The 16,718-nt window shown below is 47.4% G+C and overlaps 1 protein-coding gene across 3 annotated transcripts in view; it reads right to left on the reverse strand.

The window, feature by feature from the left end:
* FBF1 (Fas binding factor 1) overlaps nt 1-16,718 on the reverse strand; it is a 596,028-nt gene that overhangs the window by 362,008 nt on the left and 217,302 nt on the right. For 2 of the 3 annotated variants that reach the window (XM_078654557.1, XM_078654559.1), the window contains one exon: nt 5,216-5,318. In XM_078654557.1, coding sequence (XP_078510683.1) covers nt 5,216-5,318 — 103 coding nt within the window. The remainder of the gene's footprint in view (nt 1-5,215; nt 5,319-16,718) is intronic. The other variant, XM_078654558.1, reaches the window with a different exon arrangement.

Raw genomic sequence — 16,718 nt, forward strand, 5'->3', positions numbered from 1 at the left:
TCCTTATTGGGCTTAAAACTTGCTGTTTTGTGAAGTGACATTTCCCTTGGACACAGAAGTTTTTTTGAGGTAAAGTGTCCCAAAGAGATGAGAGGGAGCTTTGGATCCACATCTGGTGGCACAGAAAGAAAGGAACTGACATCAGCTTACTGGAGTGGTGCGTGTAAAGACTCCACGCATCATTTCTGGAATGGAACAGCATCAGTGCAGTGTTGCACAGTGCCACTGACAGATGCGCAGAGGTACTACTGAAAAACGTTTACAGTCTGACGCCTGTGGAATGTTCTAAAGGTAAGTAATCTGCAGTTGTAAGTCTCTATCAGAAAATCAATTTAGTCGTACTTTGGCCATCCTTAATTGTCCGGTATAAACAAGCCCGTAAGTCATCAGGGACCGCCAGTAAGATCTAACTGATCATGTCCAGTAGCACATGGGTGTAGGCCCCAATGAGTCAAATGTCATTTACTGAATGGAGGGCTAGACTGGCGGATGAAAACATGCATTTGCCGAATGCCTCCACATACTTGGATACGCAGTCAGAAGAGAGTGTAAGAAAAGCGTGAGGGTTGACTGTGCTGGGAGACACGGCACCACCAAGCTATCCTGAGTTGGATGCTACATAAGAAAGTCAGGATACTCTAGAGCCAGTCTGTGGCAATTAGCAACTTGTTCCCTGATAGGAAAATCAGAACATGGCTTCCCACAAGTGCCCAAAATCATAGCCATAGGGACTTAATTAAAAGGCAAAAGAGGACTGGTAGATGCTCCAAAGTTGGGGGCTGTAGGTTAAGGTTCTCTGCAGCCATTCTAATCACTACCAAAAATTATGCACTCTCCTCTGGGGCTGGACTGGACCAGGAGGGAAGACTGATCTAGTCTGGGGAGATGTCCAGGCCATTTTCATTCTGTAGTTCTTTGTACCAGTTTTTCTCATCACACTATGGGACAAATTAGTCTATCATCACCAAACGTCTGACTTTGTTCTGAATCTGACCTGAAAATCCGTGACTATCAATCAATCAATCAATCATGGACATTTATATAGCGCACTACTTACCCGGAGGGTCTCAAGGCGCTTGGGGGGGGGGGGTGCTGCTACTGCTCGAACAGCCAGGTCTTGAGCTTCTTCCTGAAGGAAAGGTGGTCTTGGGTCAGGCGCAGGTCGGTTGGGAGGGAGTTCCAGGTCTTGGCGGCCAGGTGGGAGAAGGACCTTCCTCCTGTTGTCGATCTTCGGATGCGGGGTACGGCGGCGAGGGCGTGACTGGCTGATCGGAGGTGGCGTTTGGGAGCGTAGAAGTTGATGCGGTTGTTGAGGTAGCTCGGGCCTTGGTCGTGTAGGGCTTTGTGTGCGTGGGTGAGGAGACGGAAGGTGATTCTTTTGTTGACGGGGAGCCAGTGCAGGTCTCTCAGATGTCCGGAGATGTGGCTGCGTCGGGGGATGTCGAGGATGAGTCTGGCTGAGGCGTTCTGGATCCGCTGGAGTCTCTTCTGGAGCTTGGCGGTGGTTCCGGCGTAGAGGGCGTTGCCGTAGTCCAGTCGGCTGGTGACGAGGGCCTGGGTGACCGTCTTCCTGGTCTCGGTGGGGATCCACCGGAAGATCTTTCGTAGCATGCGCAGGATGTGGAAGCATGACGAGGAGACGGCGTTGACTTGCCTGGTCATGGAGAGGGAGGAGTCCAGGATGAAGCCCAGGTTGCGTGCGTGGTCTGTCGGTGTGGGTGCGGAGCCCAGGGCGGGGGGCCACCAGGAGTCGTCCCAGGCGGAGGGCGAGGAGCCCAGGATGAGGACTTCCGTCTTGTCTGAGTTCAGTTTCAGGCGGCTGGTCGTCATCCATTCGGCTACAGCTTTCATCCCTTCGTGAAGGTTGGCTCTGGAAGCGGCGGGGTCGTTGGTCAGTGAGAGGATCAGCTGGGTGTCGTCGGCGTAGGAGATGATGTTCAGGTTGTGTTGGCGTGCGATGGGCGCGAGGGGGCTCATGTAGACGTTGAAGAGGGTGGGGCTCAGCGAGGATCCTTGAGGGACGCCGCAGATGACTTCGGTGGCCTCTGACTTGTACGGTGGTAGACAGACTCTCTGTGTTCTTCCGTCGAGGAAGGAGACGATCCATTCCAGTGCCTTCTCTTGAATTCCGACGTTGCTGAGGCGTTGCACTAGGGTGCGGTGGCAGACCGTGTCGAATGCGGCGAAGAGGTCTAGGAGGATGAGGGCCGCTGTTTCTCCGTTGTCCATCAGGGCTCGGATGTCATCGGTGGCAGCGATGAGGGCGGTCTCGGTGCTGTGGTTGGCTCGGAAGCCAGACTGTGAAGGGTCGAGGGATCCGTTCGTCTCGAGGAAGGCGGCCAGCTGTTTGTTGACGGTCTTCTCGATGACTTTGGCTGGAAACGGGAGGAGCGAGATGGGACTATCCACCAAAGGCAGTGTGTCAGAGTCAGAAGGATTGCCAATTGGTGGTGCTGAAATGGGATAAGGGCACGTCCTCGACCAAGGTTGAGACGAGTTTGTCTTGTGGTCGTTAAGCACAACAAGTAGAGGATCCTTCTCTGGCACCAGAATCTAAGTCGGAAGGTCCGGCGCAGATTGTGGTGTTGGAACGGAAGTGGGCACTGAAACAAGTGCAAAACCTAAAGCAGGTTTAAAGGGAGCAGAAGGCAAAACCTAAAGCAGGTTTAAAGGTAGCAGAAGCCAAATCCGGGAGTAGTAGGCCAACTAGAGGCCCTTGCAGAGCCTTGGGGTCCGGCGGTATGCCAGAGGAAGCTGAAGTGTGTCAAAAATGTGCAGCACAGCTTCCCTAAAGGACTCAATTTGCTGCCACGTCATTACAGCACTTGTAAAGCAGGGTGCATCAGGACCAGACTTGAAGTTGGCTCCCCAGGAGAAAAACCATGCGGCAAAATGACACCTTTGTGCCTTCTCTGGAATTCCAGAATGGAAGGAAGGGGCAGATTCCAGTTTAGACATCATGTGCTCCTTCTTCGATTGACCTTTAAGTCTTCAATCACAATGAAGATCCGATATGGGTACAACTTCACGGGCGGAGGCGGGACCTTGTCCTCGACTTTGACTGGGGACAGTATGGAATATTGTGTTGCATTATGACAAACTGCTTCACAATCTCCAGATCCCAGACTCCAGAGGCACACCTTGTGGGGATATTTCACAGAAAAAAGTTGGCGACAGATTTGCTTTCTGAAAATCATAAGCTCCACACCTATAATTGAGCTCAGGTGGAATTGGATAAATCAGGGAGACTATCAAGAATAATAGATATTTAAAAGGGGCTGAGGCAAGGCTGTGCCCGTGCCCCACCTTTTCTAGTCTTTATGTGGTAGATTTACCCATTGCATCAAGAGGAACTACGTAGATCTCCCCTGAAATGGGTTCCACCCACATTCCCTATTTATTATATGTGGTCGTCTTGGTTGTGCTTTATTATACAGCCGTGGGTCTTCGCAGGAAATGAGTTGCCTTAGGTCTTTATTGTATGTAAAAATCGATTAATGATAAACTTGGAGAAAACAAAGATTCTGGTCTTGGAAAAAAGTAAAGAACTTTAAATGGCATTTGGATGCCTATCATATAAAGATCGTGAGCCTATATAAATATTTGGGCCTGACATTCTCAAGTAATCTGAGATGGGGCTTCCAAATGGATTGTACAAAGACCAGGATCTTGCTCTAGACAGGCTCACTTGTAAAATTCAATCTAACCCATGGTGGTATCTCGTGGACCCCTTTAATGAAAGCTTTTAGTAGGAAAATGAATCCTTTAGCCCTTTGTGGGGCAGAGGTTTTTTGCTTGGAGCGTAGTAGTCCTATGATACCCTTAAAGGGGCTGCCCTCAAAAGATTATTGTGCTTACAACAATGTTCAATGGCTCAAGGGATCCGGTATGAATTTAATTTGATGTTCTGGTGTTTTATGGCAGGTTTTTATAGCAGGCGTCTGTTTCCTAAGGTCTTCTAACCAATTAGCTCTGCTTGATCAGCCTTCCAAAATCTAGAGGTTTTGTTGGGAGGAAATTCTTATTAGTGAAAAGGAATGGGTCTATAGGTTTAATGAATTTACAATGCTGTTTATGTCTTCAGCTTAGATTTCAAAATGGGATCCCTTCCCTTCAAAAATCTTAGTGAAGGATACAGAAGCCATGTTTTCTGCAAATATTGATGATCACTATCTGTCAATGAGACCCTCGATTATTCTTACTTATAAATCTTTAGGACATGGAGGTCTTTTCCCATATGTGTTTTGTCTGCCTATTAAGAAGTATCGTTTACAATTAAGGTGTGTGTAATCTAGTCTATTCTCATCAACAGTGGTATAACAGCTGGCGTTTGACCTAAAGATTAAATAGTCTCTATGCCATATTTTAAAAGATTGTTATTATTTAAAAGTAGCGCAAATCAAGTTATTAAAAACCTCTATTTATTAAATATCAGACATTATCTTCTCTAAGCTGCAGGGGATTTCACGTGGACAAATAGGAATTTTGTTTGGCGTAGTTGTAGGACTCGCATGTGTTTTATTGTGTATTAAAGATAGGGAGTAATATTAGACAATCAAGGTGTATTTCAATGCGAAATGATATGGTTTAGTCTCATAGGGTTGTACATTTTTTTAATTGCATTGCTTTTTTTCAATCAAACTTTACTGTTTGTGCCCCAATAAACGTTTGTTATCACCATCTTTCTACCATAGTTGGTGACAGTCCCTACAAGGGTTAAAAGCTTTTGTTTTAGGAAGGGGCATTTCCCTAGCAAACTGAAAATAATCTGAGAAAAAGAAAATGACGAAAGGAATAGAGCTCTGGATCTGAAGGCAGGGAAAGATAGGAACTGACGTCAGTGTGCATTGGTGGTATTTATATGCTGTTCCATTCATCATTTCTGGAGCAGAAGAAAATTAGTGGGAAGCACTGCACCACCTACAATGTGCACAGGAGTACTGCTAAAGTATTTGTCTTGATCCAGTCTGATGCTTTGGGAAAATTCACAATGGGAGGAATCTTCAGTTAGAAGTATCCATCAGAATGTTTATTCTGTGGTTTCAGGATGAACTAAGCCCATTTGAAGTGCATGGTCCACCACCCCATTTTTGTGATTACACTCAGAATTTCTGTTTGCAGTATGTGATTAGATTTTCTCTATTATGATGGTCTTCGGTCAGAAAATGCAATAAATTAATTAAAAAGACCAAACTACAGACACATATTGGTGTACCTCACAGACTGCCGGCGTGACTGACGACCTTCAGGAGTAGAGGACATGGTGGGTTGATAAGAACCGAACACAAAGTCATCTTCTGCCCATGGATCTTCTTTTTCTTCAAAATAAAAGAGATTATAAATCAATTGTAGATAAAAAAGCATTGACCAGTGCACCACACTTCACAAGCAGGTCACTCTTTCTTCGGCAAAATCACACATGTTGTTGCTTTACAATTTTCAACTGACTGCAAAAATAACTGAAGCCAACACCTGCCTTAGTTAAACCATTAGCTAATTTAGTTGAATAATCAACTGCACAGATGTTAAGGGGCCCAGTTTGTATATTATTAATACAATATCACTAGCTGGTGAGGAGGGAACCTTTCCTTGACCTTTATGCTGAATTTAATTAAACGGCTTTGGTATTGTATGGAGATCTTTCGTTTTACAAGAGCTGGAAAGGACCTAAACCTCTATGCTATGAAACTTATTTCTGCACAATGCAAGACCATCATAAATTTGAACCCTATGCCGAATTGTAGGCCTGAAGCCTTATCTGTCAACGAGTTTATTTCCCAAAATGGCTAAATGTTTATATGGGATGAGTTCAGCTTCTGCAGAATTTGGTGTTTCCCTAGATTGTGAATTTACAAGATTATACTTATTAAGATATCAGAGTCACAGCTTCATGGTTCTATATGTGTACACTAATGTGCAGCCAAATGAGTACAGAAGATGCTTGTACAGATAAATCAATATGTAAATGCCACTTAGAGCAGATGGCCTTAGTACTAACATTCCTGAAAGAAAGCTACATTTTTTAATCACTGAAGCAGCAAGTACTAATCAAAGAGCTAAGTGACCACAGGTAGAATAATCAGCAGAGTTCTTTCTAGGCCAGTTCTAAATAAGAGAACAGACAGAAAGACTTATAAGAGAAAGAAAAGAAAAAAGAGAAATACAACAAAACAAAGAAAAAGGGATAGAGAAAGAAGGAGAAAGAGGGGGAAAAAGGCAGAAGGTCAGACAGGAAGTTTAATTCAAGAGGGAAGGGGTGGAAAAACAGGAGTGCTTGGGTAGAATATTGCAACAGTCAGACTGGAAGACGTAGAATGGTATTAGAGGGAGGGACCTACAAGCGGTCAACAGGGAGGCAGGATTAAAAACAAGCATTTGCAATGCAATATGTCTCACGTTTATGCTATTGGCACTGTCAATGACAATGCCTTTTATTTATGTTTTGTTTTTTAAAACATAAGTAAAAGGCATTTTCGTTTACAATGCCAATAACTTAAACTCGTGAAAATGCGAGACCTATTGCATTGCAAATACTTGTTCCTTTTGTGAAGAGGATTTAGATTTACCAGACACTTGTAAAAAAACAAAAAACGAGGAAACTGATTATATTTAAATGATGAAAACAAACGCCAAGTAGCTGGAATTTGAAATGTTAGTTTGCGCAATCCCTGTGTGGGCCACGGTAATTAGATTACTCTAGTTGCTAGCGTGTCAAATAAGGTGACTTGTTAGATGGAAATTGAAGAAAGGCTCTTTCAAATGGCAAGACCATCAGTATGAACGTGAACACCATACGCCAAACATTTAGACAACGAGCTCCAAATTTGTATACACTGTCTTCTTATAGTAAGGGTGAACATTTTCTTCAATTAAATGGCTACAACTTAACATTATTTGCACTCTTTTTAAACGGCCTCACCAAGTGCACATTTTAGGGCATGTGGAGAAAGACCTCGGTTGCCAACTCAAACGTAAACACGCAACGGCTAAGGCATTCGGTTGCTCCTATTCAAGGCATTGGGTTTTGTCAATGTTTTAATGCCTTTTAGCTATGCTGTGCAGCTTGCCGAAAAGTTATATATATAACTAAGAGGCAAACTACAGGTACCATGATGCTTCAAACCGCAAGCCACCGCGGCGCCCACTGGAGGGTGTAATCCCTGTGAATAAATTAAGCAATTATCAGGCATTTGCAAGTACAGCCTCTCGACACTTGAAAGCTCCTCCTCGGTGGAAGGCCATAGGTTGGCCGAAATGCATCAGGATCACGGAGCAGATGAAAAGAAAATAAATACCCGATACCGCGATGCGTGCGGCTCATTCTTTCTTTGTTTGGAAAGGTGTGGAAATATATATATAATAAGCCCTATGACGCTGCAAGCACTGGCTGTTTAATAGATTTTATATATATATATATATATATATATATATATATATGTGTCCTGGAAAGCTCTAGGGCGATTGTGGTTACATATATATATATATATATATATATATATATATATATATATATATATATATAAAAAATCAGCCAGTGCTTGCAGCGTCATAGGGCTTGTTAGGGCTCGGCCTCCGCCCACTGAAAGTGGGAGGAGTTTCGAGATCCTAATGTTAAAGGAAAAAAAAAAGTATCTCCTAGGGCTTTGGCGAGACACATTCCACACATTCCTTAGTCTGGTATCTCATCTGGCCAGTGATTCGTCTTCGTTGTGGTGTCATTTTAATAGGCTTGAAGTGATAGGGTAAATGTAGTTATCCTCCGCCATGTTGGGCATTTTTCGTTCGTGTGCACGCAAAGAAGTACATTAATTATAATTAGGAGCTGTCAGGGTGCCTCCGTAAGTGAATCGAGATGGCCGGGCGCGTTCACCATTCAGCAGCGCTCAGCGCGCAGCTGCTCCATGCCAGGCCGGGAAAGGGCTTCATTAGTTCAAGAACAAGAGTCTGACGTTCTGTCATGGGCTGTTCTTTTAATCTCAGTTTCATTTTTTTTCTGGAATGGTCCGTGGCCGGTGTGAATGGAATTGTTCTCTCGAGTTTATTATGTGTTTCTTTGCAGCAGCTTTTGTTTTCGGAGCTGAGGTAATGAATAGCAAGCTGGCAGGCAGCGCCTTTTAGAACTCTTTGCTTTCTGTTTGAGACTCCTGACAATGTTTTACAAAATCCTTTTTCTAAAAGCAAGCATCTATCGGAAGTGGGAGATAGGAACCTTTTGACTGGTTTCATATAGTTCAGAGATTCACTTTCATTCCTCTTTAAATATCACTCTTTAGGTGTTCAAGGTTTGTGTATTTTTTTTTACATATCTTAAGACAATCTAAAAGTATTTTTTCAAGATGAAATGCCAAAGCAGCACTATGCAGAGCAATGACATACTACAAGTGGCATACTATAATATTTTTTTAATAAGGGGCAAGACGTTGAAAGCCTAATAGCATTCTCAAAGTTTATGTGTAGTGTTCATAAAAGCAGCAAATCTGGGATAAGCTGGGGGGAACTGTCTTTCGCTCTAAAGGCTGTCTGTCAACAGGTTTCCGCTTTCAGAAGTCTAACTGGAATTCTTCAGGACTGTTTATATGGAGTAGTTGCACTATTCTAGCAGACAGTAAAGCATCTGATTACAGTGGTCTTGGGGGCAGAAAACATGACCGCCTTGCTCCTGTCACACTCACATACGTGTATATGACAATTGTGAGAGTGCAGTTTGAGAGTTGAGAGTGCAGATTGAGAGTTGAGAGTGCAGATTGAGAGTGCAGATTGAGAGTGCAGTTTGAGAGTGCAGTTTGAGAGTGCAGTTGCTTCATTAGTTCAAGAACAAGAGTCTGACGTTCTGTCATGGGCTGTTCTTTTAATCTCAGTTTCATTTTTTTCCTGGAATGGTCCGTGGCCGGTGTGAATGGAATTGTTCTCTCGAGTTTATTATGTGTTTCTTTGCAGCAGCTTTTGTTTTCGGAGCTGAGGTAATGAATAGCAAGCTGGCAGGCAGCGCCTTTTAGAACTCTTTGCTTTCTGTTTGAGACTCCTGACAATGTTTTACAAAATCTTTTTTCTAAAAGCAAGCATCTATCGGAAGTGGGAGATACGAACCTTTTGACTGGTTTCATATAGTTCAGAGATTCACTTTCATTCCTCTTTAAATATCACTCTTTAGGTGTTCAAGGTTTGTGTATTTTTTTTTTACATATCTTAAGACAATCTAAAAGTATTTTTTCAAGATGAAATGCCAAAGCAGCACTATGCAGAGCAATGACATACTACAAGTGGCATACTATAATATTTTTTTAATAAGGGGCAAGACGTTGAAAGCCTAATAGCATTCTCAAAGTTTATGTGTAGTGTTCATAAAAGCAGCAAATCTGGGATAAGCTGGGGGGAACTGTCTTTCGCTCTAAAGGCTGTCTGTCAACAGGTTTCCGCTTTCAGAAGTCTAACTGGAATTCTTCAGGACTGTTTATATGGAGTAGTTGCACTATTCTAGCAGACAGTAAAGCATCTGATTACAGTGGTCTTGGGGGCAGAAAACATGACCGCCTTGCTCCTGTCACACTCACATACGTGTATATGACAATTGTGAGAGTGCAGTTTGAGAGTTGAGAGTGCAGATTGAGAGTTGAGAGTGCAGATTGAGAGTGCAGATTGAGAGTGCAGTTTGAGAGTGCAGTTTGAGAGTGCAGTTGCTTCATTAGTTCAAGAACAAGAGTCTGACGTTCTGTCATGGGCTGTTCTTTTAATCTCAGTTTCATTTTTTTCCTGGAATGGTCCGTGGCCGGTGTGAATGGAATTGTTCTCTCGAGTTTATTATGTGTTTCTTTGCAGCAGCTTTTGTTTTCGGAGCTGAGGTAATGAATAGCAAGCTGGCAGGCAGCGCCTTTTAGAACTCTTTGCTTTCTGTTTGAGACTCCTGACAATGTTTTACAAAATCTTTTTTCTAAAAGCAAGCATCTATCGGAAGTGGGAGATACGAACCTTTTGACTGGTTTCATATAGTTCAGAGATTCACTTTCATTCCTCTTTAAATATCACTCTTTAGGTGTTCAAGGTTTGTGTATTTTTTTTTTTACATATCTTAAGACAATCTAAAAGTATTTTTTCAAGATGAAATGCCAAAGCAGCACTATGCAGAGCAATGACATACTACAAGTGGCATACTATAATATTTTTTTAATAAGGGGCAAGACGTTGAAAGCCTAATAGCATTCTCAAAGTTTATGTGTAGTGTTCATAAAAGCAGCAAATCTGGGATAAGCTGGGGGGAACTGTCTTTCGCTCTAAAGGCTGTCTGTCAACAGGTTTCCGCTTTCAGAAGTCTAACTGGAATTCTTCAGGACTGTTTATATGGAGTAGTTGCACTATTCTAGCAGACAGTAAAGCATCTGATTACAGTGGTCTTGGGGGCAGAAAACATGACCGCCTTGCTCCTGTCACACTCACATACGTGTATATGACAATTGTGAGAGTGCAGTTTGAGAGTTGAGAGTGCAGTTTGAGAGTTGAGAGTGCAGATTGAGAGTGCAGATTGAGAGTGCAGATTGAGAGTGCAGATTGAGAGTGCAGTTTGAGAGTGCAGTTTGAGAGTGCAGTTTGAGAGTGCAGTTTGAGAGTGCAGTTTGAGAGTGCAGTTTGAGAGTGCAGTTTGAGAGTGCAGTATGAGAGTGCAGTATGAGAGTGCAGTATGAGAGTGCAGTATGAGAGTGCAGTATGAGAGTGCAGTATGAGAGTGCAGATTGAGAGTGGTGTTTGAGAGTGCAGAGTGGAGATTGAGAGTTGAGAGTGCAGTTTGAGAGTGCAGTTTGAGAGTGCAGAGTGGCGGTGCAGAGTGCAGAGTGGCGGTGCAGAGTGCAGAGTGGCGGTGCAGAGTGGCGGTGCAGAGTGGCGGTGCAGAGTGGCGGTGCAGAGTGGCGGTGCAGAGTGGCGGTGCAGAGTGGCGGTGCAGAGTGGCGGTGCAGAGTGGCGGTGCAGAGTGGCGGTGCAGAGTGGGGGTGCAGAGTGGCGGTGCAGAGTGGCGGTGCAGAGTGGCGGTGCAGAGTGGCGGTGCAGAGTGGCGGTGCAGAGTGGTGGCGCAGAGTGGCGGCGCAGAGTGGCGGTGCAGAGTGGCGGTGCAGAGTGGCGGTGCAGAGTGGCGGTGCAGAGTGCAGAGTGGCGGTGCAGAGTGGCGGTGCAGAGTGGCGGTGCAGAGTGGCGGTGCAGAGTGGCGGTGCAGAGTGGCGGTGCAGCGGTGCAGAGTGGCGGTGCAGAGTGGCGGTGCAGAGTGGCGGTGCAGAGTGGCGGTGCAGAGTGGCGGTGCAGAGTGGCGGTGCAGAGTGGCGTTGCGGCGGTGCAGAGTGGCGGTGCAGAGTGGCGGTGCAGAGTGCAGAGTGGCGGTGTAGAGTGGCGGTGCAGAGTGGCGGTGCAGAGTGGCGGTGCAGAGTGCAGAGTGGCGGTGCAGAGTGGCGGTGCAGAGTGCAGAGTGGCGGTGCAGAGTGGCGGTGCAAAGTGGCGGTGCAGAGTGGCAGTGCAGAGTGGCGGTGCAGAGTGGCGGTGCAGAGTGGCGGTGCAGAGTGGCGGCGCAGAGTGGCGGTGCAGAGTGGCGGTGCAGAGTGGCGGTGCAGAGTGGTGGTGCAGAGTGCAGAGTGGCGGTGCAGAGTGGCGGTGCAGAGTGGCGGTGCAGAGTGGCGGTGCAGAGTGGCGGTGCAGAGTGGCGGTGCAGAGTGGCGGTGCAGAGTGCAGAGTGGGGGTGCAGAGTGGGGGTGCAGAGTGGCGGTGCAGAGTGCAGAGTGGCGGTGCAGAGTGGCGGTGCAGAGTGGCGGTGCAGAGTGGCGGTGCAGAGTGGCGGTGCAGAGTGGCGGTGCAGAGTGGCGGTGCAGAGTGGCGGTGCAGAGTGCAGAGTGGCGGTGCAGAGTGGCGGTGCAGAGTGGCGGTGCAGAGTGGCGGTGCAGAGTGGCGGTGCAGAGTGGCGGTGCAGCGGTGCAGAATGGCGGTGCAGAGTGGCGGTGCGGCGGTGCAGAGTGGTGGTGCAGAGTGGCGGTGCAGAGTGCAGAGTGGCGGTGCAGAGTGGCGGTGCAGAGTGCAGAGTGGCGGTGCAGAGTGGCGGTGCAGAGTGCAGAGTGGCGGTGCAGAGTGGGGGTGCAGAGTGGCGGCGCAGAGTGGCGGTGCAGAGTGGCGGTGCAGAGTGGCGGTGCAGAGTGGCGGTGCAGAGTGGCGGTGCAGAGTGGCGGTGCAGAGTGCAGAGTGGCGGTGCAGAGTGGCGGTGCAGAGTGGCGGTGCAGAGTGGCGGTGCAGAGTGGCGGTGCAGAGTGCAGAGTGGCGGTGCAGAGTGGCGGTGCAGAGTGGCGGTGCAGAGTGGCGGTGCAGAGTGCAGAGTGGTGGTGCAGAGTGGCGGTGCAGAGTGGCGGTGCAAAGTGGCGGTGCAGAGTGGCGGTGCAGAGTGGCGGTGCAGAGTGGCGGTGCAGAGTGGCGGTGCAGAGTGGCGGTGCAGAGTGGCGGTGCAGAGTGCAGAGTGGCGGTGCAGAGTGGCGGTGCAGAGTGGCGGTGCAGAGTGCAGAGTGGCGGTGCAGAGTGCAGAGTAGCGGTGCAGAGTGGCGGTGCAGAGTGCAGAGTGGGGGTGCAGAGTGGGGGTGCAGAGTGGCGGTGCAGAGTGGCGGTGCAGAGTGGCGGTGCAGAGTGCAGAGTGGCGGTGCAGAGTGCAGAGTGGCGGTGCAGAGTGGCGGTGCAAAGTGGCGGTGCAAAGTGGCGGTGCAGAGTGGCGGTGCAGAGTGCAGATTGGCGGTGCAGAGTGGCGGTGCAGAGTGGCGGTGCAGAGTGGCGGTGCAGAGTGGCGGTGCAGAGTGGCGGTGCAGAGTGCAGAGTGGCGGTGCAGAGTGGCGGTGCAGAGTGGCGGTGCAGAGTGGCGGTGCAGAGTGCAGAGTGACAGTGAGTGCAGAGTGACAGTGAGTGCAGAGTGACAGTGACTGCAGAGTGACAGTGAGTGCAGAGTGACAGTGAGTGCAGAGTGACAGCAGAGTGACAGTGAGTGCAGAGTGACAGCAGAGTGACAGTGAGTGCAGAGTGACAGTGAGTGCAGAGTGACAGCAGAGTGACAGTGAGTGCAGAGTGACAGTGAGTGCAGAGTGACTGTAGAGTGCAGAGTGACTGTAGAGTGCAGAGTGACTGTAGAGTGCAGAGTGACAGCAGAGTGCAGAGTGACAGCAGAGTGCAGAGTGACAGTGAGTGCAGAGTGACAGTGAGTGCAGAGTGACAGTGAGTGCAGAGTGACAGTGAGTGCAGAGTGACAGTGAGTGCAGAGTGACAGTGAGTGCAGAGTGACAGTGAGTGCAGAGTGACAGTGAGTGCAGAGTGACTGCAGAGACAGTGTGTCAGGGTGCACATTGTGTGAGTGTGCAGAATGAGTGTGCAGGGTAAACAGTGTGTGACTATGCAGGGTGACATTAGGAGTGTGCGGGTGAGCAGTGTGTGAATGTTACGGGGCAGTGTGTGAGTGTGCAGAAAACACCACACACACATACACCACACACACATAACGCACACACAAACCACACACCTCAGTCTCTCAACACCACACACTTGTCACCACTCAACACAACACACTCACCACCACACTCACTCCCCAGGCTCACCCCCACAGACTCACCACCACACACTCACCAGCACACAGAAAACAACACACACAACAACACACCCCCAGCCGTCAATGAATGCTTTCACCATGCACAAACACCAACAACCATCATCCATCTGTGCACGCTTTTACCAAGCACACGCCCACCAGCCGTCAGTGCACCCTTCCACCAGGCACACACACCTCCAGCCGGCAGTGCACTTTTCCACCAAGCAATCGCAGTATGGTACACTTTACTTTTAAACATATTCATATAAAGCACAGCATGCCACCATTGGTAAAATTACAATTCAACAAACATACTTCCACTACACACCACATGCACACACTCCATAACACATGGCAAAAAGACATTGGCATTTACAATGCCATTAGCTCAAACTCAAATAAATCCGAGCCCGATTGCATTTCTAATGCTTGTTTTTATTGTTGGCAGGCGGGAGGACGGGGAACCAGTCGGCTTAAAGGTCGGGTGGGAAGCAGTACAGAAGGCGGGTGGGGGGGAAAAAAGCGCTATCCATGTCATAGCGTTTTTTTTTTTTGCTATAGCGGACAGGGGCAACAGACATTGAGTGCAGGGTGGGCAGGTGGGAGGAGCGACATGGGCTGCGGAAGGGGGAAGAATTATTACTTTTTCGAATGACGTGTGGGAGCAGGGCAACAAACAGCAGGAGGCGGACTGGTAGCAGGGTAATACAGACGATACGGTGATAACTCAAACAACATAAGTGAGGGTGGGACCAATTTTCCATTATTCAAATATGTATTTTATTAGAAAAACAAGTGCATATTTAGATGGTGTGTTTAATTCCAAGAACATTGCAGTTACCCACTCAATTTTTAAATATGTAGTGTGGAAATATGCTAACATCATTAACCTGTGAAGATGGCCACGAGTAAGAGCAGCAACAGAAGTTTAGGAGTCCAAATGGTGTAAGTGAAGCCGGTCACAGATCAGACAGTTGGGTAGACGCCGGCAGGCTGCTGTGCACAGAAACTCATGTGTTAGCCAATGTTCAGCTGTTTTTTATTGCAATGATCTAAGTTTACCTGGAAAACATCCTTAGAGAAATCTGAAGCAGAGTTCCCCATGCTTTTTCCTCACAAGCAGCATGGGTACCGATGCCTGCATTGTAGCCACTAAAGGCTGACTCCTCAACCCGGTTCTCCCTGCAAGACCCACTAACCATCTCTGAGATCCTGGAAAGGTGATCCTCCATGACCCTGGAACGCAAAAACCGGACGGTGGAATTGTGCATGGGTCCAGCATTTTAATAGCAGCCACGTACTTTTGTTTTGACGATCCGCATGTAAACAAAGTTGTGCGCCCGCTATTACGTGGAAGCGCACAACGGGGCGCTTGTTAAAAAAAAAAGTAAGATAAAGGACCCGCGTGCAAACAAAGTTGTGTGGCCGCCATTACAGGTAAGTGCACCATGGGACACTTGTTAAAAAACAAAGTGGAGCGTCAGCCATTACAGGAAAGCGCACAACGGGAAGCACTAAACTGACAAGAAAGCGAGCGCCACTAAACTTAAATGACACATCAAAGCATCATAATTAGCCGTGCAGAACACAAAATGTGTGGCCGCCATATTACAAGCTACCGCTCATCATCCTGTGCTGCAACAATTGTAAAAAAGAGTTCTGCTCAGCAACCCACGAACCATGGAAACCGTAGGAAAACTGTAGTTGGGCAGTGCTGCTTCCGGAAAAATGGAAGTGACACATGGCTGCATCAACCATTCAGAAAACAGCAACGTAGAGTGACACTGCACCAAACCAATGGTGAGGCAGCAGACGGGAGCAAAGAGGCAACAGGTGGGACCAAATTCTTTTATGGAATACTTCAGGTCTTTCAGACAGCACATGCGCGCTGCCTAGGCTCGACCTAAAAAGGACAAGAGGGGCTTGGTCAGGCAATCAAAAATGGCAGGTTAGTGACTGAAGGTCACCACCAGGCAACCACAATGTAGCTGTGTTTTAGTCCTTTCACAAAGTCTAGGGCAGAGAGAAACCAATCATCACAGAGGTGAGACTGGGAATGGCACCTACGCTTGGGAGTGACAACTGTAGCAAAGTAGCTGAGGGGCAGAGTGCGATCCTGCTAGTTGATGATTGCATGCTCATGGTGACGAGCGGAGTCTCTCTAGATAGGACCACAAGTCTCAAGAATGAGGTTTGTGAGAACTAAGGACTGAAATGGCAGGTGGGGCAGAGATCATCATTCTCCTATGTAATTTCGCACTGACACAAGGCATGAGTGTGTATTTGTAGACAAAGACACTGATCAATCCATGGGACACATTTTATCCATACAGCTGCACAGCAACTATAACTGCAGAACCTTTTCCCCGCTTGGCCACTGGGGAAAATGCTCTCACCCCTCAGATGACAAAGTTTGCCAACTCTCTGATTTAGGGTGGGGTGGCCAGAAGCCTAGTGGGGAATGTGATGCAGCATCCCCGCCTGCACTCTTCTATTTGGTGGATAGACACAGGGGTCGTCCACACCACAGTCCTTCTCCCAATGGAAACAGAGCGACTAAGCTAGGTCCACTGGCTGTGTGTGGCCTTCCTCACACACAGGTCCCAGACCACTGTAGGGCGCAAAAAAGTTACTCTGAACCATGACAGGTAAGATATTGCGACACCCCAGGAGTTGAGAAGAAATACCTCATAAATACGTTAGTGGCATTTACAATTCTCAACCTGCTCTGTTATCTTTTCCCATCTTACCATGAGTAGACGATGAGGCTATAAAGACTCAAACATAAAAGATGTTCCCAGCAGGGAGCCATGTGGGGGTTTACCTGTGTCTATGTCCACTGATTTAGATTTCACTGTTTGTGGGCACGGCCTACACGAGCCACCGGATAGTGCCCTTGTACAGCTGGGAGACCCCACAGGGTGTCCGTGGTCTGAGTCTTCAGAGTCTGCGGTCTGGTGTGTACGAGTTGGTCACGTAAGTTAGCACTCCTTCTGAAAGAGAAGAGTGGTTCAGGTATTCGCTCCCCGCCGATATTCAATATCTTACAATGCTTCTGCACAGCTTTTTTTTATTTCATTAGACACTGTACTGAAGGTGTTGACAAAAGTTAGCCTTGACATTTGTTCTTTCGGTT

Source organism: Lissotriton helveticus, chromosome 7 (genome assembly GCF_964261635.1).
Source record: "Lissotriton helveticus chromosome 7, aLisHel1.1, whole genome shotgun sequence".
In the NCBI taxonomy this organism is placed as follows: domain Eukaryota; kingdom Metazoa; phylum Chordata; class Amphibia; order Caudata; family Salamandridae; genus Lissotriton; species Lissotriton helveticus.